Below are 24696 nucleotides of genomic sequence, written 5' to 3'. Positions count from 1 at the left end.
ACCTTATGAGACGTTGAGCGATGATCCCCCTCTAGGTCATGTGAGGATACAACAAGAAGACAGCTAACTACAAACCAGGAAGCAGGTCCTCGCCAGACAGGATTTAGCAGTGCCTTGATCTTGGACTTCCAGTCTCCAGAACTGTGAGAAACGTTTGTTGTTTGACCTACCCAGTCTATAGTATTTTTGCTATAGCAGCCCAAGCAGACTAAGACATCTTAAATGGGACACCCTTTTCTAAACCTAGCACTTACTAGTAGAGTATGATCAAAGTCAGAGAGAGTATTAGTTCAGAGCAGCAAAAAGCACAGATGTACCATTGTCTTTGAGGTTCACATTCCTATACCCAGCAATCCCATTAAAGCATTAGGTTAGGAGAGCTCTTTATACCAGGGATCATAACATCATGGGACTCTAGGATCCAAGCAAGTAACATGAAGGAGCAAAATGGACCAAGACATGTTGTGACATCATACGTTCTTCAGCTGTTCCTCCATTTTCATTATATAAAATCTTATGTATCTGTCTTTGGAAGGAATTACTCATGCCAATCCTAGGAAGAAGGAAGCTTCTGCCTTTCAGGACATAAGTCTAAGCTGATACTTCAAAATGTAACAACAGAATTCTCTGACCCAGTTTTAACAAAGGATTTTATTTTGTTCCCTAAAAAGTAAAATCTAGAAAATAGCAACTCACTGCAAGAGTTCTATAATAAAACATTTTCAATCATTCTCTCTTCTCTTCACATAGTGTACTCTTTCATGTACATATCATCGGAAAGCAGACTGATAAATGCAAACCCTGTGTGAAAGGCACATGGCACGAGCATTGCTCACACCTGCTACACATCCTTGGGCGCCAAGGGAAGCCTTTTCTGCAATCTCCCCATTTTGATAGAAACTTATCACACATTTTTATAGCAAAATATTTAAAGGTCTCTTCCCCTGCTCTTCACTTACCTACTAGAAAGGTACAGAATTAAAAAGCTTTTTTCCCCCAGCTGTGATCAAAACATATTAAAAGAATATTAAGCACATCTGGGTTATTCTAGAAGTTCCTGGGTTTTATACTTGGATATTTACAGAGGAAACTGAACCTCAAGTTCTGCCACTCTTCAAAATGGGTGACAGAAGAGAGGACATGATAGGATAGTTAAAAAAAAATTGATAGTCATTCTCTGATGCAGAGTGAAGCAAGCTTTCTCAACCATCAACCAATATGACCTCATTGGTCACAAGCCCTGCAGAGATCCAACAAGATTTGAGTTTTAAATACAGAACATATTTCAAACAGAACCAGTAGAGTGCTGATGTATGAACGGAATTGATTGCTGGTGAAGGCAGAGAGTCAAGAATCCCAAGAAACTTTTAGTGCCATTTTCATTTAATAAGCCATTGGTATAGCAACCTAAAAACCTTGGCTGTGATGACACCAGGATGTGTTTATGGAATTGCTGCAGGAAAACATGATTGGCAGCTGACATCCTCTGGCTCACAGCACTAACTTCTCCAAGAGACTTAAGGCTGGGGTGTGTAGCGGAGATATTTCTTGCCAGATGGGAGCTCTTTGGTGAAGACTCCTTTCGGGAAAAGTTTTTTGGCTTCTTCTTCAGGGATGGTTGGAAGGACCATCACACTATCCCCATCCTGTTGAGAGACATTGAGAATGGTGAGATTCAATCTCATAGTGAAGCTTCAAGGTCTTCATGAATTAACTGTAGAAAAGCAGCCACAGGTGCTAATGAGACTAATCAAGTGTTCTTCACTCTTCCCCTCTTTGAGGATTTTGTTTTCCAAGTTGATCTTTGGCACTTTTGGTGGGAAAGTAGTTACCCCATATTAACAAGAAACAGCCCTGTTTTAAACCCAGTAACAGCCGGCCACCACACTTTACATTTAATTCTAAGTGAGTATCACGGCCAGCAAGCCCTGTGTGATGGAATCCTGCCTCCTCTCGTCTCTTGTCCCTCACCCCACCTTTTGCGGCTTCTGCTTCACGCATGCTAGCTTTCCTTGTACTCCTCCAACATGCCAAGCTCATTTGTAGGCCCAGCTTCGTGCACTAACTGCTCCTTCTGCCTGTAGTGCTTGTCCCTCACAAATACACATGCCTTGGTCACATCTTCTCTGTGTCTTTCTTCCCAAAGGTCCCTTCATAGACAGGCATTCCTTGACAGTCACTCTCCCACCCCTGTACTGTTATTCTCCCCATCTGTGCTTGATTATTCCCTGCAGCACCTGCTATCACCACTTAATAAACTTGTTTACTGTTTGTCTCCACTCACTGGAATGGAAGTTCTATGAGGGCAAGGACCATCTATTGTTCACTGCTATCTCCCCAGTTCACTACTATCTGGGCTCAATAAGTACATAAATAAGTAATAATAAATTAACTAGTGGATACAGAATTTAAGTGATTTGTCTGTCAGAAAAAACCAAAACAAAACCTGGTATTCAGGTTAGCATTATTTTAAAAATGTAGCAATGTTAAGATACTCTTGTGATGTTTATCCATGTCCTAAAGATTAAAAGTTTATGAACACATTTTGGAGAATTCTAGCACAGGTTTAAAAGAATGAAGCTTAAGAGAAATGAAATACTTAATGACATTAATACACCAGTATTTTTATATCCATGACTTAACAGAAATGGCAAATCAAGATTGTGCGATAAATACTGTGCCATCAGGGAAGGGTTAGATAAAAGTGTGTGTGCTTTAAACCTTCTATTAGGAAAAGGAATCATTCTGACCGATAATTTTTCCAAATTATCTAAAAGTTAGAAAGTCATATAGAGAGTTTGTGTTGTACATAAAAGGTGTTAGTTATAAAGACCTTGAAAAGGGCCTCTAAGCAACTCTTGAACTCAGTCATGAGGAAGAATCCTCCCAGTGTACAGTGTGCTAGAAACAGAGACCCAGGTAACACAGACCTTGAAGTTGGCCCTTTAGAGACTGGCCCTTCAGGCAAGTATAGAAACTGCTTTTTTTTTAAAACATCTTTACCTTCCAATCAACTGGGGTGGCAACCCTTTTTTCTGCCGTCAGCTGGAGAGAGATGACCACCCTGAGAATCTCATCAAAGTTCCTGCCAGTGGTAGCTGGGTAGAGGATAGACAGCTTCAGCTTCTTATCAGGACCAAAAACAAACACCTGCAAAGCACAGAAAGGCATAAATAGGAAGAGTTCTTTGAGTGTTTTTGATATTAAAGCCACTTAGAAAGCTCTGCAGTCATTAATAATTTTCAAGGGTATAAAAACAAGACAAAAACAAAGCAGCAAAAGGATACACCAACTGCTAATGTGGATGGCTGGAATACAGATAATTTTCTTCTCTCTGTTATTTTCTAAACTTAGAAGGGAATTTCATTTGGTTCTGGCTATCCCAGTAAGAAAAACTGATAGGCAAATTTAATCCAGGAAAGGCTGTGTCAATTGGGGATGACTATCATAAAAGTAATACTAATGGGAGTTGATATTGTTCCTTGAATAGTTGTGCATTTATTCAGATGAGGGATTGGGTTTGTTCTCTAGTGGACAGAGGACAGAACAAATAAAAATTTAAAAACAGAGCTGCCTTATGAAGAGGGATATGGCCAATCACTTTAAAGACAGGGCGGTCAGGAGAGCTATGAAAAGGTTTTTCAATTCTGGAGGACATTTTAGGATAAACAGCTTTTTTTTTTTTGGAGATTTCCATGAACTATGAATTAAGCAGTTAAAAAATTTAGCTGAAAATTTCAGCCACTTTGCATCAGCATTACAGATAATCAGTGATATTGTCGCCAATACACAGTTATTTCACAATTGTAGATACTCCCCTAGCTTCTCTAGCTGGTACGAGCATTTACATGGACACACAGCCTGATCAGTTATGCTGACTACAAAATGAATTTGTATGACCTACCACACGAGCTGTCACAGGCATGCCCTTTTCATCCTTCTCTGCTGGATCCAGCATGCCCAACAGGATGGCAAGGTCCCGATTCTTATCATCGATGATGGGAAAAGGTAACTTTTCTGTGGGCTCTTCACAATTGTAAGCATTGATATCCTGAAACACAAGTAAAAGGGGAAAGAGGAATCTAAACCCAACACATGCTCTGAATTTCATCAGTCAACAGCCATCACCTTGCAAGACAGGAAAGAGGACCAAATCATAGTAATTTTCTTTAAGCAATTTTAAGTTTAAAAAGTGAGTAAATGAACACTTTTCATTCCAATTAGTGCCAGGAATAACAGCAGAGTACAGTACTGAGGTTGTAATCATTTTCATGCCCAGTTCTTTTAAATTCAGCATGCTTCTACTGCCATGAGAAAACAGCAGCAACCCCTTTAACATTGCAATAATTTAGTTACATCCAAATACAAGGCACCTCTGGATACCCAAATACTGTAAAAACCATCAGATGCAATAGGTTTGTTAAATCCATCACATCTAGAAATAATACCATATGTAAAGAAAATCTTATAGCTCTGGTCCCTGCCTCAAAAGCAACCTGACTCAGATGTTAAGTTACAAGACAAATAGTAAGAAATGACAAAAAAAAAAAAAAAAAAAAAAAAAAAAAATCACAAAACAAAGCAAACACAAGAATGGAGAGTTGAATATATACTTGAAGGACAAGTCAAAAATAAATGGGTGAAAAGGCAGAGGTAAACCTAAACTAGGGTGAAATTCAAACAGAAAACAAAGCATTTCAAGTCTGAACTAAGGAAAAATGATACACCTCCCTCCTTCCCTAGTAAAACTTTATTCATCCATTTATTTCTACTTTTCCTATCCCTGGAAGCTTTTGGAAGAAAAAAAAAAATCTGGTTTTGTTATTTGATTAAGCATTGATATAGCACTTAAGGTGGGCTAAGCATTATGGTAAGTACATGTGGAATACAGATGAGTAAGACATGGCTCCTGCCTTCAAAGGAACTTCTAATGTGGTTAGAGATGACTCCAGCATAAAGCAGCAGCAAATGCAAGACTAATGTTAAAAGGTGAACGGTAAATGCTGAAGTATATGAACACTCCCATTTGTAGGACTCCAAGAGTTAGAAAAGGCTTCAAGCAAAGAACAGGACTTCTATCTGGGCCCTTGAAGGACGGGTAAGATTTTTCACAGAGAAAAGAAAGGCATTCTAGGGATCAGGAACTATATACACACACACATACACACACATACATATATATAAATTTTTTTTTTTTTTTTTTTTTTTTGAGACAGAGTCTTGCTCTGTCACCCAGGCTGGAGTGCAGTGGTGCAATCTCGGCTCACTGCAACCTCTGCCTCCGAAGTTCAAGCAATTCTCTGCCTCAGCCTCCTGAACAGCTGGGATTACAGGTGCCCGCCACCACACCCGGCTAATTTGTTTTTGTATTTTTAGTAGAAACGGGGTTTCACTATCTTGGTTAGGCTGGTCTTGAACTTCTGACCTTGTGATCCACCTGCCTCGGCCTCCCAAAGTGCTGGGATTATAGGCGTGAGCTAGTGCACCTGTCCAGGAACAATATTAATGAAACGTGGGCAACTCTGTACATAAACTATTGATAGGAGAGTGAGGAACTTAGTTGGATAGAGTTTAGCAAGTAATGGAAAAAATGATTTAAAATTGGAATCAGGTCTATTATGTGTAGGCTTGAAAGTAAAACAGGAGCTTGATGGCATAGCAGATACAAAACCATTGTGGATTTCTCAACAGAGATGTAACAAATGTGGCATGAATGAGCTCTGAAGTGGGTAACAACAAATTCTTATTTATTTATTAATTTTTTTGAGGTGGAGTCTTGCTCTGGCACCCAGGTTGGAGTGCAGTGGCATGAACTCAGCTCACTGCAGCCTCCACCTCTCGGGTTCAAGCCATTCTCCTGCCTCAGGCTCCTGGATGACAACACATTCTAACATTCCTTCATTTTATTATCTTAACTTTCTGTTGTCACTGGCTGCCTATTAAGTCACCAGAGCTAAATAATAATCAATATAGTCTCATGCTAGAGGCAGATTATTATATATCAGGTGTATGTCAAAGTTTGGGTGCTCCTTCTGGTAGTTCAGACTTTTTTCCTATTCAATGTAATCACAATTGTGAAAACTTCTAAGGCAGAAGCTCAGGAGGTAAAATAAACCTGTGTATGCTTCTATACTTTAAAAGGTATTCTATAGTGGGCTACAAACACCTCCTTTGGCAATATGTCACTTTAATTATTGCTGTGCACTAATTCTCTACTCTGCCACTTGCATGATGGACATTATATTACACCCATGAACACCAAAGAAAGTATGCTAAATTATTTGGCTTTATTCTATCCTAAATTAGGCTAAATCCTACTTTTTATCATCTTGTATTAAAAAGAACATTGATTTGAGATTCAAATCTCATTGCCATTGGGCAGTCTTGGGCAAGTCCCTCCAAGTCTCTAAGTGAAAAAAGTATTCTCAACTGCAAAAATGAAAACGAAAAATGATAGCGAAAACTACAGTTACCAAAAACTGAGAAATGTAAGGAATGAAAAAAATTCTATTTCAAGATACATAACTGTCCTTTTTTCTCCTGCACATAATTCTTCTAGTCTCAGATATTTAGGATTAACTGGTGTTAACTGCTATAGGATGCAGCCACAGATCCCTAACTCACAAGTCAATACATCTTTTATTCAACTACACATGCTTGACATAGTTTCTAGTATACATCCCTCAAAAAGTAATCATTACTTAACAGCACATTGTAGTAAAGTCCTTAAAATGTTTTCAAGGTAAATTCAGACCACCAAATTTATTGTTCAAGTAAATTCTTTTGCTAAAAGTAGGTATTTCCTTCAGTTAATTCATTCAACAAATACTGACTGATCACCTAAGATGTACTGAGTAGTGAGCATTGTTCCAGCAGTGCACAAAACAGGAGTCTCTGTTCCAGCTGAGTTTACACGCTACTAGGAAGAAACAAACTAAACAGGTAATATGCAGAGTATTTGAGTGCTGAGGAGAAGGGGATAGTGAATGTGAAAAGGAGTTATCATTTTAGATAATGAGGACAAGAAAGGCTTTGATGAAATGTCCTGTGAGTTGAGCCCCAAAAGAGGTGAGGGTAAGTCACACAGATCCCTTGGGAGTCAGTCTTCCATCCATGATACAGGACATATCTTGAAGGTAGAGTTGACAAGTTTGAGGATAAATCAGATGTTATGATGTGAAAAAACACGAAGAATTCAGAATGGCTCCTGGATTTGGGGCGTGAACAATTATAAAAATGCAGTTGCCATTAGCTTAGATGAATAAAACTCTGGATTTAAGAATGACGCCTAGTTAGAAATGCTAGGTTTGAGATGACTGGACATCCCAGGAGAGATGCTAAGTAGGCAGTGGTTACATGAACCTCGAAGCGTCTGGCCTAGAGATGAAAATTTGAGAATCACAGCACACAGATGGTATTTAAAGGTATTTCCAAGGGCAAGAGTGCAGAGGAGGTTGAAGAAATAAGTTCAGGGTAACTTCAGCATAAATTAGGAGTTGGGAGATGAAGAATCAGTGAGCAGGAACAGCTAGGATGTAGCGTCCTGGAAGCCAAGAAAGGAAAACAGTGATCACCTAGGTTGAATGCTGCTGGCAGACCAAGATGAGGGCTGAGAATTGACTGACCAATGGATTTAGCAATGTGATCACTGAGTGGTTCAGCTGAAATTTTTAAATAATCAGTGAACTTTGAACCTAAAGCTTACTTGTACCTTAACCTCAAAACCCAAGTACTCTATAATTTATAACTTGACCTATAATCTCAGGCACTAACCTTGCTCCAGGCAAGATGGTCCTCAACACTGTCTATTGAAAGGGCAATCAACTTAACATTCCTCTTGGCAAATTCTGGTGCCAGCTTTGCAGCTCTGCCAAGCTCTGTGGTACACACTGGGGTAAAGTCCCGAGGGTGGGAGAAGAGAATGCCCCATCTGAAAGGAAGGAAAACAAGGTCACAGTTGAATGAAGAGTTATCACCAACATTCGCAGAGAATGAAAAGTCACAACTTCTGAATCAAAAACAGGCTTTCTTTTTTAAATGAATGCTTACGATGATATTTACTTCTAAGATTTTCTGTTGAGGAATGCTTTTCAATCTACTTACCTCTAGAGAAGCCTATGCTTATAGCCCGATTCAATCAAAGATATGAAATTCAAGATGACACATATTTAAAAAGACTAATTTTAAGGTGTTGCTTCCTTTAATAAAATTATGTGCCACCCTGACTCCTTTTTGGCTAATAAAATCTGTGCTGTTCAAGCTAAGTAGCTTACTGAAAAAATTTAATTATTTCTTCTTATCCTTTTCTACATTTTTTTCTAGCACAGACCATGACATTCAGCTCCAATAATGGATGTCCCAGTATGCTCTCAATCCAAACAAACGCCTGACTACAATAATAAACAGATTATGTAATCTGAAATAAATAGGTTTCTATCCTCTATTTATATGTAAAAATTGAAGTCAATACTTGGTTTCTTCGAAGCAAGTGGATACAAAATCTTGTAAAACCACTTTACTGATCTAACCTGCCAAACAGGACACCCAATATTTATACTCTGACAAAACAGTATCACCTTAACAGTTTTACCTCTCTCTTCATTTGCAGTTTTTCTTCTTTCTTCAGACCAAGCACGTAGAATTTTGATAGCCTACAATGTAGATTTCTACAACAGCAAATTCTTAGGTAAATACTAATATCTAAGTCATCATTGTCTAAGATTTTATAGATTTTGAGCACGTTTCAAGCAGCCACCAAGAAAGCTGAAGTACCATTTCCTTCTCCTTGGCAACAGAAACTACTCTTTCAACTGAAAATGAAAATTTAACACTCAGTTCTCCACATCCCCATCAACTTAAACTATCCTAAACCAGATGATTTAGGCAGGATCCTAAACTAGTAGATAACTAAATCTAGCCTAGATGCCAAGCTGACCTTTCCGAAGTTCTCTGAGTACAGAGAACAAGCAAAGACAAGGGCACCTCCTTCCCACTTACAGCTTCCACTCAACTCCCAAGGTTTCAAGAAGGAAAAAGACCTTCTTACAAAAAGGATGGAGGGCCCTATGGCAAGACTGGGAAGAAAGCTAATACATATTTTTTAAGATTGTGGAGGTGTGCACTATGTTCACTTTATTATGAAGGGCAAAAGGAAGAACATAGAATATATCTTTTGAAGTAGATAATATCACTATGAGTAAAATCTAGGCCTTAGATTCTATGCAAAACAATCTATTTAATGGTTAGATAAGACTTAACAGAAGGTCTCCAGAAGTTGAGAAGAAATGGAGGGCGTTTTTCCTCCTGTATTGTTAAAGGGAGGATGAATTAGAAAAGTTAGGAGTTCTTTTTTCATTGTCAGTCGGTAGAAACTGTTTTGCTGAATCATGCGAAAGGAACTGGTTTTAAGCCAGTACACGTCCTTCCCTCCCTCAGAAGTGAAACTCCAGTTTACCTTGTGGCTACAAGTAGGATCAACTCCAAGAATGTCTTACCTTGGCCTTCCTTTCCCTCTAAGTCTTCCTACTGCTGCACTTAAGAGTAATTCAGTGACATTCTCCCATTTTCTTTCTTACCCATTTTCAAAAGACAAAAGGTTTCCTCCTTCAAGAGAATGGTTCCCATTTACTACGCCCTAGAAGACCCCAGAAAACACATATTTTGCATAGTGAAGATGTGCTATGAAGAAGCTACTTCTACCACTTACAGAAACAGTGATAAGGTCCAGTAAACTCACCCAACGTAGCACCCAACCTCTTTAGTTGTTTACAATGATCAGGGGTAAGGTAGAGAGATATATTTTAATTTTTTCTCCTCAAAAATACCTGGATCAAAAATTGACAGTCTGACTTGGGATCATGCACAGAATGGAGTTTGGAAAAATCAGGCAAAAATCCATGTCATAAATATATAAAAGGCTCAAACTTCTCTTCCTGGTAAGGTAGGGAATACTATGCCTGATCCTAGGCAGACTTGTCTATTAGTTAATAAATGCAGATATTTTTATCGTGTTCCTAACTATGGCTCACTGATAAAGTACCACTTTTGATCAAATCTAGATGGATCTAGAGGCTAATAAACATTAACAAAACCCCAAAAAAGTATGGTTAGCTTAAAAAGCGAGGGCATTTCTAATTGTTGGCACAGTAAATACGTTTTATGCTAATATTTAATCTACACAAGCTAAGAGTTCTGGAAATAGTTTATGTTTCATGGGGTGAGGGCTGCAGGCAGAAATGGGAAGGAACACAACTCTAAAAATCCCAAGGATTACTGGAGAAATATTACTACCTAGATCCTAAGTATAAGACTGGCCATAAGCTGTATTTCTGAAGTATTTTTCTGCATTCAAGGTTTGAATATTCAATTTTTCAACCTTTTTCTGGCCTACTCCTATCTTTCACAAAGCTTTTTTCCCTATTCAGTGGCTGGAAAAGAGGTTGTAAGGGTCCAGGTAGGCACATGATGTGTAAGAATCTCTCCCTGGTTCTCTGCACAGCCCTGTCCAATCACTGATTAATTTCATAAGCCTCTCTCTTTGTCTCCCTGGATACTGTATATAAAAAGGATATAAACTGGGGAAGAACTGTCGTCAAACCTCGGAGCCCCACAGTGTAGTGGGACCACTAGAACTCCAGAACCATAATATAACTAGACATGCCTGGAATGCTTCTGATGAAAACTAAGCAACTTCCAGTTTGCTAATCCAGGAGCTGTAAAAAAAAAAAAAAAAAAAAAAGGCAACACTGATTCACTACTTCTATTCATAATGGTAAAACTGCCAAGTAAGATCACAGGTCATCAATTTGGCTATCATCAGCAAGCTCATGTGCTGGAAGCAAGGCAGAAAGTGGAGAGGACAGTGAGGCGCAAGCCACTGGTAAACAAAAGAGTCTCAAAGTTGGGGAGTACACGTGTCCTGGAGCCTGGAACGGCCATCACTAGCAAGCTGAACAGCGTCAGAAAGTCCTTCCCTCCAAGTGTTGCAAGTTCTGGAATCTCTGAAGGCACACCTACACAGAGTGTTCTTGGCTCTTCCTAAAGCTGTTATCAAATCACATCTTGGTCATTGAAGGAGGGTCTGGACAAAAAGTCTTTCGGCCACCTACTTGGCAGCTAGTGGTTTTAAATTTCACATTTTGTGCCCAGAAGCCTGCAAATACCACTGCACCCTCAGATAATACGTTGGCCTTCCTGTAACATATAGCCAGCAGCTGTGTCTTCCGACTTTGGCTTTAGACACCTATCCTCCCCAGGGAGCAAATTCCAGAATGGAGGGTGGGAGGGAGGGCGGTGCGACCCTGGGCACTAGACCGGGGAAGTGATCGCCAATGCCGCCCCGCCCCTGCGCCCTCGGCCTGACCACGCTACCTGCACAGTTTACTAAGACGAGTTAAACGGACAACAAACCCTCCCACCAGCAGTGAGTTTCCAGAACCTGCAGAACCCAATTTTGTCCTCCCCATCCCCCACCTTGGCGTTGCCTTGCCCAGTCATGCTGGAGGCGGGGAGGCCTGGAGGGATCCAGTGGCTCGCGCAGGGCAGGCCGAAGGGGTGCCAGCTCCCGGTGGCGCAGCCGACGCTGAGCAGGGACCACAAGGCCTGGCGCGCGCGGAAACCGGTGCAGGGGAGGGGACGGGCGGCGCAGGGGGCTGAGCGGCAGGGAGGACGGAAGGGAGAAGAAATAGGGAAGGCACCTCCGAGTCCAGGCGCAACCGAGGCCAGGGCAGGGCTACGCGGTGGCCACTTACGAGTCTCCCAGAAAGTCGTGGAAACGGATGCGGCCGACGGTCGTATTGGCCTCAAAGTTGGGAGCCTCGTCCCCGAGAAGCAGACCTCCGGGCATGGCGGCGGTGACAAAGAGGCTCCGCTGGGACAGCAAGCAATCGCGTGGTTCTGGCGAAGAAGCAGCCGGTCCCTGCGCGCAGAGAAATAAACGAGGGCGCGAGGGGCGGGTACTGTGGCGGCGGGGGCGGGGCCGCGGAAGGCCGACCGCTGGGGGCCGGGCCGCGGGGGCGGGGCGGGGCGCGGCGAGGCGCGGGGATGGGCTGGGCCCGGCAGGGACTGGGCGCGACCTGGACAACCGGGATCGCTGTCCGTGTCGCCGCTGGGCCTGCGACTAGGTGGCATCCTTCGGACACTATAGGCCGTCTCTGCACACGTGATGCGGGGCTGAGTCACGTTTCCCCCTGGAGGCTTGAGGATGCGCCAGGTTTGACTCTGCAGGGCTTGCGCGCTTTGGGGGTGGAAGGAGGAGGAACTGAGCTGCAAGGCGAGCCCCAAGGTGGAGAATCGCCTGGGCGCGCAGGCTGCGGCAGCTTCGCGCAGCCGCCCTGGGCGCTGCAAGGATCCGCGCGCACGCTCCTGCGCACCCACTCGTGGCCAGCTCCCTACAGAGGAGTGGAGTGACTCCTCGACTCCCACCCCTCATTTAGTGTGAGCCTCTGGAGTCCTGACTGTCCCAGCCAGCCTAGCCACGATGAGCTGTCTAAGAGGATGTGGTAAGACCCAGAAGTGTGGGTGACCTTATGTCAGAGGAAGTGGCTTTCTTATTGCAGCAAAAGTTCCCGTACCAATGTCAGTGCTAGGGTAATGTAACTAAACTTTTATTTATTTTTATTCTGCCCTCCCCTTTCTGTTTGTTATGAACCATAAAATATTCAACACAATTATCTCGAAATCTAAATATACAATTTAAAACATACTCATTGAGACCTACTGTGTGCAGGTCAACTCTGTCACCCAGGGAGGTGGGCGGCTTAGATTCATTTATTTGCTATGAGCCAAGTACAAGGTAGATTAAAATGCCTGTCCTCTTGGAGCTTTCTTTCTTGTGAAGGGAAACCGGTGACAGACAATAAGCACACCGAAATGACCAAAATATGTTAGAAAGCAATCAGTCCTATTCCGAGAACTAAAATAGGGTTATGTTCTTAGAGGGTGAATGGGGGGCTGCTTTGTTTTGGGTGGTCTGGTCTGGGAAAGCCACCAGGATAATGTAGGTAAACTAGTCAGCTCGCGGTAGGTGCTCTGGAAATGGTAGCTATTGTTTGGATGATGATACTGGTTCGTGCGATAACTCTTGCTTTGCCTACTGTGTGCCGGACACTGTGTCAGGCCGTACAATGGAGAGACACAGTTCCTGCTCTTACAAGGAAGGCATATTTATAATAAAATATAGGGTAAATTTTGATGGGGGAAGGTGTCAGTGATTGGAGTTCAGAGATGAGAAAAATCCTCTGGATGGGGCTGGCAGGCTTATTAAGGCAGAGACACGGCAGTGTTGAGAGTAGTGTTGACTCGCATACTGTGATTTGAGTTTTGATCACAGCGATGTGTTTGTGTGTGCATGGTAATCATAGTTACCCAGTTCTTCACTGACCCAGGAATTGCAGTAAGATTACTGGTAAAAATTTCCAGCCACTCCAGAAAACCATTTAAAACTAATGTAGTTTAATCTCTTATTTGGTTCCGAGCTTTAACAGCTCCTCGTTTTAACTCCCTTTGTAGGGGAGAAAGAGAATAATTGGGAAAGAAGAGTAGTTTGGCCTAAGGCACTATTAACAATGTGTTGTGGAAATAAGCTAGAAAACACAATACTCTATAAATATGGAGAATAAATACGGAAACAGATTATTGATGTCTGTCAAAGGCATAATTATATAATTGTCTGTTGTAAATTAAGCAAACATAATAAAATACTCATTAGAACTTAACAGCGCTAGAAGCTGTACACTGGCAATGCTCCTGCACTCTGTGAACTTGTTTGCTTTAGACTTTGGAGCATTTTAAATTCTTTTGAATTAACTGTCAGCATTTTGAAAACATGATTTTTCATAAAAATATCTGGATTTTTGTCTCCTGAAAGGTCAGAAGATCTAGCAACACAGCAACACTAGGCCCATGTTCCACTTGGCAAACAGTGGCTGCTGAGTAGCCCTCTTAGAGAGCATATGTTCTCTGTTACTCGGAAGGTCCTCTGCCAATTACTTGTACGGGTCCGCTTGTTTCCTAAACAAAGGAATGAACACACAAGACAACACAAGACAAGACAACCATGGCGGCCACCCCGAACGACAGGCTCCGCTTTATTTTATATAGTCGTTTGTGGAGTGTTACCAAGTCACAAGACACATTGTTGTTTTTCTGACCTTTCCCTGACTTTCTGGATTTTCAAGATGTTTACACATAAACAAGCCCCCAGGGTCTGCTGTTTGCAGCTGGCTCCTAATGGGAACGCCCTGCTTCGTTTGCAAGAGCAGGACTTACCGGGAACGTCTCGTTTGCGAGCACGTAGTCCTCTACAATTACTGACATTAGAGTGGAATTGGGAGGAAAAACAAATAGTTCTTGCATCCTTATCTGTCAAAACTGTGCAAATGAAAGTTTAACTAAGGGCTGTATGTTTCAAGAAAAAAACAAGCATGTTTCTTTGTGAAAGTAGAGAATGTTCCGTGAACTCCATATGCAAACAAAGTCAGAAGGACACTGTTCTGCCTGGCCTTCGCAGGTAATTGAGTTTAAGCCTGGCCTTCGCAGGTAATTGAGTTTAACATCTGACTTATACGGAAGGTAGGTGCTCTGTGGACTGGGCCCCATTCCAGAGGGGAAATTTTAAAGCTATTTTCCTGAGGGTCAGTGAGAAGTATAACAGGAAAGGAAGAAGGGAGGAAGGATAGGGGAGACATTCCAGGGAAAGACTGGTGTGTGGAAAAGGGAGAACTTGACTAAGAAAGGATTTACTTTCCTTAGAGAGAGGGTGGAGGCTGTCGTGTCAGAAAAAATGTTTTCAGACAGCTGTAAGGGTTAGAGAGAACCTTGAAGTCCTTACAGTGCTCTGAGGGACAGGAAAGAAGGGATTTCCGGGATTTCCAGAGGGCTGTGACTCTGGGATGACTCACATCTTCTCTTCTGTCCTTACTGCTTTGACAGAAGAATAAGATGAACAGATTAGCAATGGACATTTGGAAAAACAACTGTGCACTATGATGCCTATCTCTCTCACCAGATTGTGAACTCCTGAAGATTTGGCTATATTTGTTAATGAACATTTGTGATCCGTTAGATATAGTGGGCATGAGGACTACGTTGTACAAAGTATTAGAGAAACATTTGGTTGCTTTCCTGCAGCCATAATAGCAACATTTCTTGTTTGTCTACGGCTGGCAGTAAAAGAACCAGATGTCTCTAGTTATACAGTCATGTGATACAACATTACTACATATACTACAGTGGTCCCATAAGATGATAATGGAGCTGAAAAATTCCTATCCCATAGTGACGTCTTGAGGATCCTGACCCTGTGAAGCCCTAGGCTAATGTGTGCGTTTATGTCTTTGTTTTTAATTTTTAAAAAGTTTCAAAAGAAAAAACCTTTTAGAAATATAAAAAAGTTTATGGAATAAGAATGTAAAAAAGAAAATACAGTATTTTGTATAGCTATACAATGTGTTTATGTTTTAAACTAAGTGTTATTACAAAAGAGTCAAAACATTAGAACAATTTTAGAGTTTATAAAGTAAACAAGTTATAGTAAGGTAAGGTTAATTTGTTATTGACGAAATAAATTTTTACACATGAATTTAGTGTAGCCTAAATGTACAGTGTTTATAAAGTCTACAGTACATTCCTTCACCACTCACTCACTGACTCACCTACAGCAACTTCCAGTCCTGCAAGCTCTATTCATGGTAAATGCCCTATGTGGGTGTACCATTTTTTGTCCTTTTTTTTTTCTTCTTTCTTTTTGAGACAGGGCCTTGCTCTGTCACCCAGGCTGGAGTGCAGTGGTGTGATCATAGCTCACTGCTGCCTCAAGCTCCTGGGCTCAAGCAATCCTCCCACTTCAGCTTCCTGAGTAGCTGGGACTACAGGCACATGCTACCATACCTGGCAATTGTTTTATTTTTGGTAGAGACGGGGTCTTCCTAACCTATGTTGTCCAGGCTGGTCTCGAACTCCTGGGCTCAAGCAGTCCTCCCACCTTGGCCTTCCAAAGGGCTGGGATTACAGGCTTGAGCCATATTTACCATAGTGTTATAATTGCCTACAGTATTCAGTATAGTAATGTGCTGTGCAGGTTTGAGGCATAGGAGCAATAAGCTTATACCATATAGCCTAGGTAGGTAGTAGACTGTACCATCTAGGTTTGTGTAAGTGCACTCCATGATGTTCACACAATGACGAAATTGCCTAATGACGCATTTCTCAGAACATAGCCCCATCATTAAGTGATGCATGACTGTAATTAGAGCTAGGTAAAAATCCCTATACCAATGGGAGGAGACATATAAAACTAAAAATTAATGTTAGGATGGTGAGATTGTGTGTGGTTTTTTTTTTTTTTTTTTTAACTCTTATAAACTTTCTTGTTAGATTTGATTGTCTTTTCAGAAATAAAGCTTGGGCACAGTAACCTGTACATATCGTTAAGGCAGTCCTGTCAACCTTCAGTGAGTGGGGATGATAATCTCTCCACTGCTCTTCTTTATCATAATAGTTTGTTTTCATGATGCTTAGAAAGATATACCTGAAGCTGGGTCATTTATACAGGAAAGAGGTTTAATGGACTTATAGTTCCACGTGGCTGGGGAGGCAGAAGGCAAGGAGGAGCAAGTCACATCTTACGTTGATGGTGGCAGGCAAAAAGAGAGCTTGTGCAGGGAAACTCTCATTTTTAAAACCATCAGATCTTGTGAAACTCATTCAGTATCGTGAGAACAGTGCAGGAAAGACCTGCTGCCATAATTCAATCACTTCCCATTGGGTTCTTTCCACCCCGTGTGGAATTGTGAGAGTTACAATTCAAGATGAGATTTGGGTGGGGACACAGCCAACCCACATCATTCTGCCCCATCCCCTCCCAAATCTCATGTCCTCACATTTCAAACTGATCATGCCTTCCCAACAGTCCCCCAAAGTCTTAACTCATTTCAGCATTAACTCAGAAGTCCCCAGTTTAAAGTCTTATCCGAAACAAGGCAAGTCCCTTCTGCCTATGACCCTGTAAAATCAAAAGCAAGTTAGTTCCCAGATACAGTGGGGTTACAGGCATTGGGTAAATACAACCATTCCAGGTAGGAGAAATTGGCCAAAACAAAGGGGCTACAGGCCCCATGCAAGCCCGAAATCCAGCAGGGCAGTAAAATATTAAAGCTCCAAAATGATCTCTTTTGACTCTATGTCTTGCATCCGGGTCATGTTGATGAAAGAGGTGGGTTCCCATGTCTTGGGCAGCTCCACCCCTGTGGCTCTGCATGGCACAGCCTCCCACTTGGCTGCTTTCACAGGCTGGTGTTGAGTGTCTGTGGCTTTTCCAGGCACATGGTGCAAGCTGTTGGTGGATCTACCATTCTGGGGTCTGGAGGATGGTGGCCCTCTTCTCCCAGTTCCACTAGGCAGTGCCCCAGTAGGGACTCTGTGTGGGGGATCTGACCCCACATTTCCTTTCTGCACTGCCTTAACAGCCCTGGCCCTGCAGCAAACTTCTGCCTGGATATCCAGGCATTTCCATACATCCTCTGAAATCTAGGCAGAGGTTCTCAAACCTCAATTCTTGACTTTTGTGCACCTGTAGGCTCAACACCATGTGGAAGCTGCCAAGGCTTGGGGCTTGCACCCTCTGAAGCCATGGCCCAAACTTTATATCGGCCCCTTTTAGTCATGGCTAAAAGGAGCAGCTGGGACACAGGGCACCAAGTCCCTAGACTGCATACAGCATGGGGACCCTGGGCCTGGCCCACGAAACCATTTTTTCCTTCTAGGTCTCCAGGCCTGTGATGGGAGGGGCTGCTGTGAAGACCTCTGACATGCCCTGGAGGCATTTTCCCCATTGTCTTGGGGATTAACATTTGGCTTCTTGTTATTTATACACATTTCTGCAGCCAGATTGAATTTCTCCTAAGAAAATGGGATTTTCTTTTCTATCACATTGTCAGGCTGCAAATTTTCTGAACTTTTATGCTTTGCTTCCCTTATGAAACTGAATGTCTTTAACAGCATCCAAGTTACCTCTTGAATGCTTTGCTGCTTAGAAATTTCTTCTGCCAGATACCCTAAATCATCTCTGTCAGGTTCAAAGTTCCACAAATATCTAGGGCAGGGGTGAAAAACTGCCAGCCTCTTGACTAAAACATAACAAGAGTCACCATTGCTCTAGTTCCCAACAAGTTCCTCATCTCCATCTGAGACCACCTCAGCCTGGATTTCATTGTCCATATCATTATCACTATTTTAGTCAAAGGCATTCAACAAGTACCTAGGAAGTTCCAAGCTTTCCCATGTTTTCCTGTCTTCTTCTGAGTCCTCCAAACTGTTCCAACCTCTGCCTGTTACTGAGTTCCAAAGTTGATTCCACATTTTTGGGTATCTCTTCAGCAGTACCCCACTCTACTGGTACCGGTTTACTGTATTAGTTCATTTTCACACTGCTGATAAAGACATACCTGAGACTGGGTAATTTATATGGGAAAGAGGTTTAATAGACTTACAGTTCCACATGGCTGGGGAGGCCTCACAATCATGGCGGAAGGCAAGGAGGAGCAAGTCACATCTTATGTGGATGGTGGCAGGGAAAAAGAAAGCTTGTGCAGGGAAACTCCCGTTTTTAAAACCATCAGCTCTCATGAGACTCATTCACTATCACGAGAACAGTGCAGGAAAGACCTGCCCCCATGATTCATTTACCTTCGACTGGGCTCCTCTCATGACACATGGAAATCGTGGAAGTTAAATTCAAGATGAGATTTGGGTGGGGACACAGACAAACCATATCAATCATGTTTAATGTTGTCATTATATGTACTGCTCCCTATTATATCTACTACAGGACTTCTACAATCTGGAGAGAAATCAAAGTAGGAAATGTAGGAGTGAAAATGAAAGACAACAGCTTATAAAATGCTACAGTGAGGAATAACTCTCAGAGGGGTTTTGGAGTAGTAAATTATTATTGTTTTTATTTGATTCAGGACCTCACTTCACCCAGGCTGGAGTGCAGTTGCATAAACTTGGCTCAGTGCAGCCTCCAGCTCCTGGGCTCAAGCATCCTCTGCCTCAGACTCCTGAGTAGCTAGGATTACAAGTGTTCCTACGCTCCCTCATAAAGAAAGCTGGCCACTTGGTGATTGCACAGGACCGTTGATCTGGATGCTGGCTGTTACATGTGTGTAGTTTGTAAAAATTCATCAAACTGTATATTTAAGATAATTGCCATTTTCTCTTTGTATATTTTGCAGTACTTCAATAAGGCTAAAAAAAAAAAAAAAAGAAGAAAAGAAAAGAAAAAGAAACTGCCACTGTGTGTACATTAGAATAGTTGTATATGAACTATTATTTTCCTGAATTGTTCAAAAAACTCACTCTAGTATTTCAAAACAAACTTCAGGAAATTTCAGCCAATGTTGCTAAATTGTTAAAATCACTGTAATTACCAGGAAGGTTCTTCTTACATGAAAAACATTGTTGAGATCATGCTTTCTTTATAAAACCTTTGTTTAGGTGCATCCTGGATGTAGAGGCTCATTGCATGGTTGATAGCCCAGAGCCTCTGGCTGTGATTGAGTAGATATCACACCCAGAGGTGGTAGACATCTTTGAGAGCCTCTACTCTACAAAATTCTGTACATATTCACTGATTGAGATAGTTGACATCCCCGCAACAAGTGGTACATTTGACTAGCCTGGTATCTGGTTGATATGGTTGGGCTGAGTCCCTATCCAAATCTCATCTTCAGTTGTAGTTCCCATAATCCCCATGTGTTGTGGGAGGGAATCTCATGGTGTTCTTGTGACAATGAGTGAGTTCTCACAAAATCTGATGGATTTATAAGAGGCTTTTCTCCCACTTTGCTCTGCAGTTCTCCTTGCTGCTGCCATGTGGAGAGGGACGTGTTGCCTCCCTTTTGCTATGATTGCAAGTTTCCTGGGGTCTCCTCAGCCATGCTGAACTGTTAGTCAATTAACTTCTTTCCTTTATAAATTACCCAGTCTCGGTTATGTTTTATTAGCAGCGTGAGAACAGACTAATATACTGGTGGTCTCTCAGTGCATGTTAGTGCTTTTCCTGAATGTCCTTTCCTTAGGATATTTGCCTTTTAGTAAATAGTCTTCAGACTATAAAGGATCCCTGAAGTTTTGAGTGGGGTCATTTTGATGTAGCCTAAAAAATAGACCACTATACTTTAATTTTTTAAAAATTTACCAGATAATATGCTCAACATACACCCTTTCCATATTGCAGAGGCTTGGCTGGCCTCACCGTTTCTTTATTCATGTGTGAGCCGCACCCAGGTTTAGGGAGGGAGAAAAGAATATTGAGTGTTTGACAAGGTCAGTTGGGCATTACTTAGTGATAAAAATAGTATAGTTTTTACATTTTGGCTCATCAAAATGTTCTTTATGCAGAACTTATCCAGTGGTCACTGCAGAGTGTTAGAGTCATAAATCTTTACAGTGGAAGGGAACTTTGAGGTCATATAATACAAACCCTATCTCCAACCCCCTTACCACCATTTTAAAGCTGAAGAAACTGAGTTCAAGTCAGGAATGGATTTTTAATTTGATCAAATGTCTTTTGGCCTTTAGTAACACAAAGCATGAAGCTTTTCTCCTTAATCTATTTGTGTAATACATGAATACATTTCCAAATGTTCAATCACCTTGTATTCTCAGGCGAAATCCTATTTGGTAATACTGTTTTATTAATAGATTCTTAGATTAGCATGGAGGCTGCTGCACATCCATTTATACTTCCTTATTTTCTAATACAGTCATTGCTGTGTTCAGGTCTCCATTCTCAGGGTGGCCAGCTGTCTTGGGGAAGTTGACCTCATTTCCAGCTCTAGAGATAGTCCTGACTGGTTCAAGATAATCAGTATTCATGTAACTGGGGAATTTATTAGAAATGCAGATTTTCAAGACTCATACCAGACCTACTGAGTCAGAAACCCTGGGGATGAGGTCCAGCGATGTATATTTTAACAAGACCTCCAGGAGATGCTGATGAGCAGGTCTAAAACAACTCCATTCTGGTGATTAGGATTGGTTCAGTTATGAGCATGTAATCCAACTCTTGCTAGTGAGCAATGATGCCTGCTAGGTGAACTTCTGGGAAAAGTGTCTTTGGCTCATAAGTAGAAATCTGAAAAGAGTTAGTTTTTCATCTTTTTCTGGAAATCGTGCCTAGGTGCTTGGAAATGTTACAATCATGTTGCTAGCTAACCAGGAATGAAATAACACAAAGAATGGCAAACCAGAAAGATGGAAAGGATGGATTCTTTTTTAAATTTCCAACTTTTATTTTAAGTTCAGGAGTACATGTGCAGTATGTACAGGTTTGTTATATAGGTAAATGTGTGCCATGTTGGTTTACTGTACAGATCATCCCATCACCCAGGTATTAAGCCCAGCATTCATTAGCTGTTCTTCCTGATGCTGTCCCTCTTCCCACCCCCTGTCCACTGACAGGCCTCAGTGTGTGTTGCTCCACTCGATGTGTCCATGTGTTCTCATCATTCAGCTCCCACATGTAAGTGAAAACGTGTGGTATTTGGTTTTCTGTTTCTGCATTAGTTTGCTAAGAATAATGGCCCCCAGCTCCATACATGTCCCTGAAAAGGACAAGATCTCATTCCTTTTTATAGCTACATAGTATTCCACGGTATATATGTACCACATTTTCTTTGTCCAGTCTATCATTAATGGACATTTAGGTTGGTTCCAGGCCTTTGCTATTGTGAATAATGCTGCAATGAACATACACATGCATATATCTTTATAATAGAATGATTTTTATTCCTTTGGGTATATACCCGGTAATGGGATTGCTGGGTTGAATGGTATTTCTGCTTCTAGGTCTTTGAGGAATTGCCACACTGTGGTTGAACCATCTATGATGGTTGAACTAACTTACTTTTCCACCCACAGTGTAAAAGTGTTCCTTTTTCTTTACAACTTCGCCAGCCATCTGTTGTTTTTGACTTTTTAATAATAGCCATTCTGACTGGTGTTAGATGGTATCTCATTGTGGTATTTATTTGCATTTCTGTAATGAACAGTGATGTTGAGCTTTTTCTCATGTTTGTTGGCCACATGTACGTCATCTTTTGCGAAGTGTCTGTTCATGTCTTTTGCCCACTTTTTAATGGGGTTGTTTGTTTTTTCTTGTAAATTTGTTTAAATTCCATTTAGATGCTGGCTATTAGACCTTTGTCAGATGATAGATTGCAAAAATTTTCTCCTATTCTGTAGGTTGTTCACTCTGATGATAGTTTCTTTTGCTGTGCAGAAACTCTTTAGTTTAATTAGATCCCATTTGTCAATTTTGGCTTTTGTTGCTATTGCTTTTGGCATCTTTGTCATGAAATCTTTGCCCACACCTGTGTCCTCAATGATACTGCCTAGGTTTTCTTCTGAAATGTTTATAGTTTTGGGTTTTACATGTAAGTCTTTAATCAATCTTGAGTTAGTTTTTGTATATGGTGTAAGGAAGGGGTCCAGTTTCAGTTTTCTGCATATGGCTAGTTCTCCCAGCACCATTTATTAAATAGGGAATCCTTTTCCCATTGCTTGTTTTCATCAGGTTTGTCAAAGATCAGATGGTTGTAGGTATGCAGACTTATATCTGGATTCTCTATACTGTCTCATTGGTCTATGTGTCTGTTCTTGTACCAGTACCATGCTGGTTTGGTTACTGTAGTCCTGTAGTATAGTTTGAAGTTGGGGAGCATGATGCCTCCAGCTTTTTTCTTTTTGCTTACAATTGTCTTGTCTATTCATGCTCTTTTGGGGTTCCATATGAATTTTACAATAATTTTTTTTTCTAATTCTGTGAAGAATCTCAATGGTGGTTTAACAGAAATAGCATTGAATCTGTAAATACTTTGGGCAGTATGGCCATTTTCACAATATTGATTCTTCCCATCTATGAGCATGGAATGTTTTTCCATTAGTTTGTGTCTTCTCTGATTTCTTTGAGTGGTAGTTTGTAGTTCTTGAAGAGGTCCTTCACTTCCCTGGTTAGCTGTGTTCCTAGGTATTTTATTCTTTTTGTGGCAGTTGTGAATGCGATTTGACTCTCGGCTTGCCTGTTGTTGGTGTATAGAAATGCTAGTGATTTTTGCACACAGATATTGTATCTTGAGACTACTGAAGTTGCTTATCAGCTTAAGAAGCTTTTGGACTGAGACAATGAGGTTTTCTAGATACAGGATCATGTCACCTGCAAACAAATATAGTTTGACTTCCTCCCTTCCTATTTGAATATGCTTTATTTCTTTCTCTTGCCGGATTGCCTTGGCCAGAACTTCCAATGTTGATTAGGAGTGGTGAGAGAGGGCAGCCTTGTTTTGTGCCACTTTTCAAGGGGAATGCTTCCAGTTTTTGTCCATTCAGTATATTGGCTGCGCATTTGTCATATATGGTTCTTATTATTTGGAGATATGTTCCTTCACTACTTAGTTTATTGAGGTTTTTAACATGAGGGATGTTGAATTTTATCGAAGACCTTTTCTCCGTCTATTGAGATAATCATGTGATTTTTGTCTGTAGTTCTATTTATGTGATGAATTACATTTATTGATTTTTGTATGTTGAACCAGCCTTGCATCCCAAAGATAAAGCCAACTTGATCGTGGTGGATAAAATTTTTGATGTGTGGCTAGAATCAGTTTACCATTATTTTATTGATGATTTTTGCATTGATGTTCATCAGAGACATTGGCCTGAAATTTCCCTTTTTTGTTGTATCTGTGCTGGGTTTTGGAATCAGGATGATGCTGGCCTCATACAATGAGTTAGGGAGGAGTCCCTCCTTTTCAATTTTTTTGAATATCAAATTGTTTCAGTAGGAATGGTATTAGCTCTTCTTTGTACCTCTGGTAGAATTCACCTGTGAATCTGTCTGGTCCTGGACTTTTTTTTTTTTTTTTTGTATTGGGGTGATTAGACCCAACACCAGGTCGTGGGGGTGACAAAGTCCAGTGGAGTCAAAGGGTTGAGAAAAAGACAGTTTGAGAGAGAAAGGTGGGACCAGGGAGCCACTGCTAGTGTATGGAGGCTGCGAAGGCTCCGAGCTCTGGGAGCCCACGCTGTTTATTGGTAATCCAACAGAGAAACAGGTGGTGAGAATGTGGAGGGCTAAAGAGCAGGCGCATGATCTACAGCTGTGACGGTTTAGCATTTATAAGGAACATGTTCTGCTACTTGAGAAAATGGGAATACAGTCGATCTAGGAGCCTAGGAGGGCTGGAAGCAAGGAGCCAGCAAGCCTAGATACATTCCAGAGGACATTGTGTCAGACATGCAAGCCCTGCCTCAGCTTTCTTCCCAACACTCAGCTTTTTCCCAACAGTTGGTAGGCTATTTATTACTGCTTCAATTTCTAAACTCGTTATCGTCTATTCAGGGATTCGGTTTCTTCCTGGTTCAGTGTTGGGAGTATCCAGGAATTTATCCATTTCTTCTAGATATTTTCTAGTTTGCATAGTGGTGTTTGTAGTATTCTCTGATGGTTGTTTGTATTTCTGTCAGTGGTGATACCACCCTTATCACTTCTGATTGTGTTTATTTGAATCTTTTTTCTTTTATTCTTTTAGTCTAGCTAGCAGTTTATCTATTTTGTTAATTTTTTTTTTTTTTCAAAAAAACAGCTCCTGGATTCATTGATTCTTTGAAGGGTTTTTTGTGTCTCTATCTTCA

At 41.3% G+C, this 24696-nt stretch overlaps 1 protein-coding gene across 1 annotated transcript; it reads right to left on the bottom strand.

Annotated features, from left to right (window-relative positions):
- Positions 1–631: 631 nt before the first annotated feature.
- Positions 632–11968, bottom strand: PRDX6 (peroxiredoxin 6). Its single transcript, XM_033199190.1, has 5 exons — positions 11751–11968; positions 7774–7930; positions 3905–4051; positions 3004–3150; positions 632–1646 (listed from the first exon to the last, which is right to left on the bottom strand). Exons 1-5 carry the CDS (start codon positions 11843–11845, stop codon positions 1518–1520), a joined length of 675 nt encoding a protein of 224 aa, XP_033055081.1. The 5' UTR covers positions 11846–11968; the 3' UTR covers positions 632–1517.
- Between the last annotated feature and the right edge of the window lie 12728 nt (positions 11969–24696).

This window comes from Trachypithecus francoisi, unplaced genomic scaffold (genome assembly GCF_009764315.1).
Source record: "Trachypithecus francoisi isolate TF-2019V2 unplaced genomic scaffold, Tfra_2.0 Lachesis_group5, whole genome shotgun sequence".
NCBI lineage: Eukaryota > Metazoa > Chordata > Mammalia > Primates > Cercopithecidae > Trachypithecus > Trachypithecus francoisi.
The sequence above is the reverse complement of the archived record's forward strand: the minus strand, read 5'-3'. Positions and strand labels throughout refer to the sequence as shown.

Bases quoted from the DNA above. Each gene is read 5' to 3' on its own strand.
- PRDX6 (XM_033199190.1), bottom strand. From the start codon at position 11,845: ATGCCCGGAGGTCTGCTTCTCGGGGACGAGGCTCCCAACTTTGAGGCC. The intron at 7,931-11,750 runs GTAAGTGGCCAC...CCTTCCTTTCAG, and splicing joins CACGACTTTCTGGGAGACTC to ATGGGGCATTCTCTTCTCCC. The intron at 1,647-3,003 runs GTAAAGATGTTT...GTCTCTCAACAG, and splicing joins CCACCCCAGTTGATTGGAAG to GATGGGGATAGTGTGATGGT.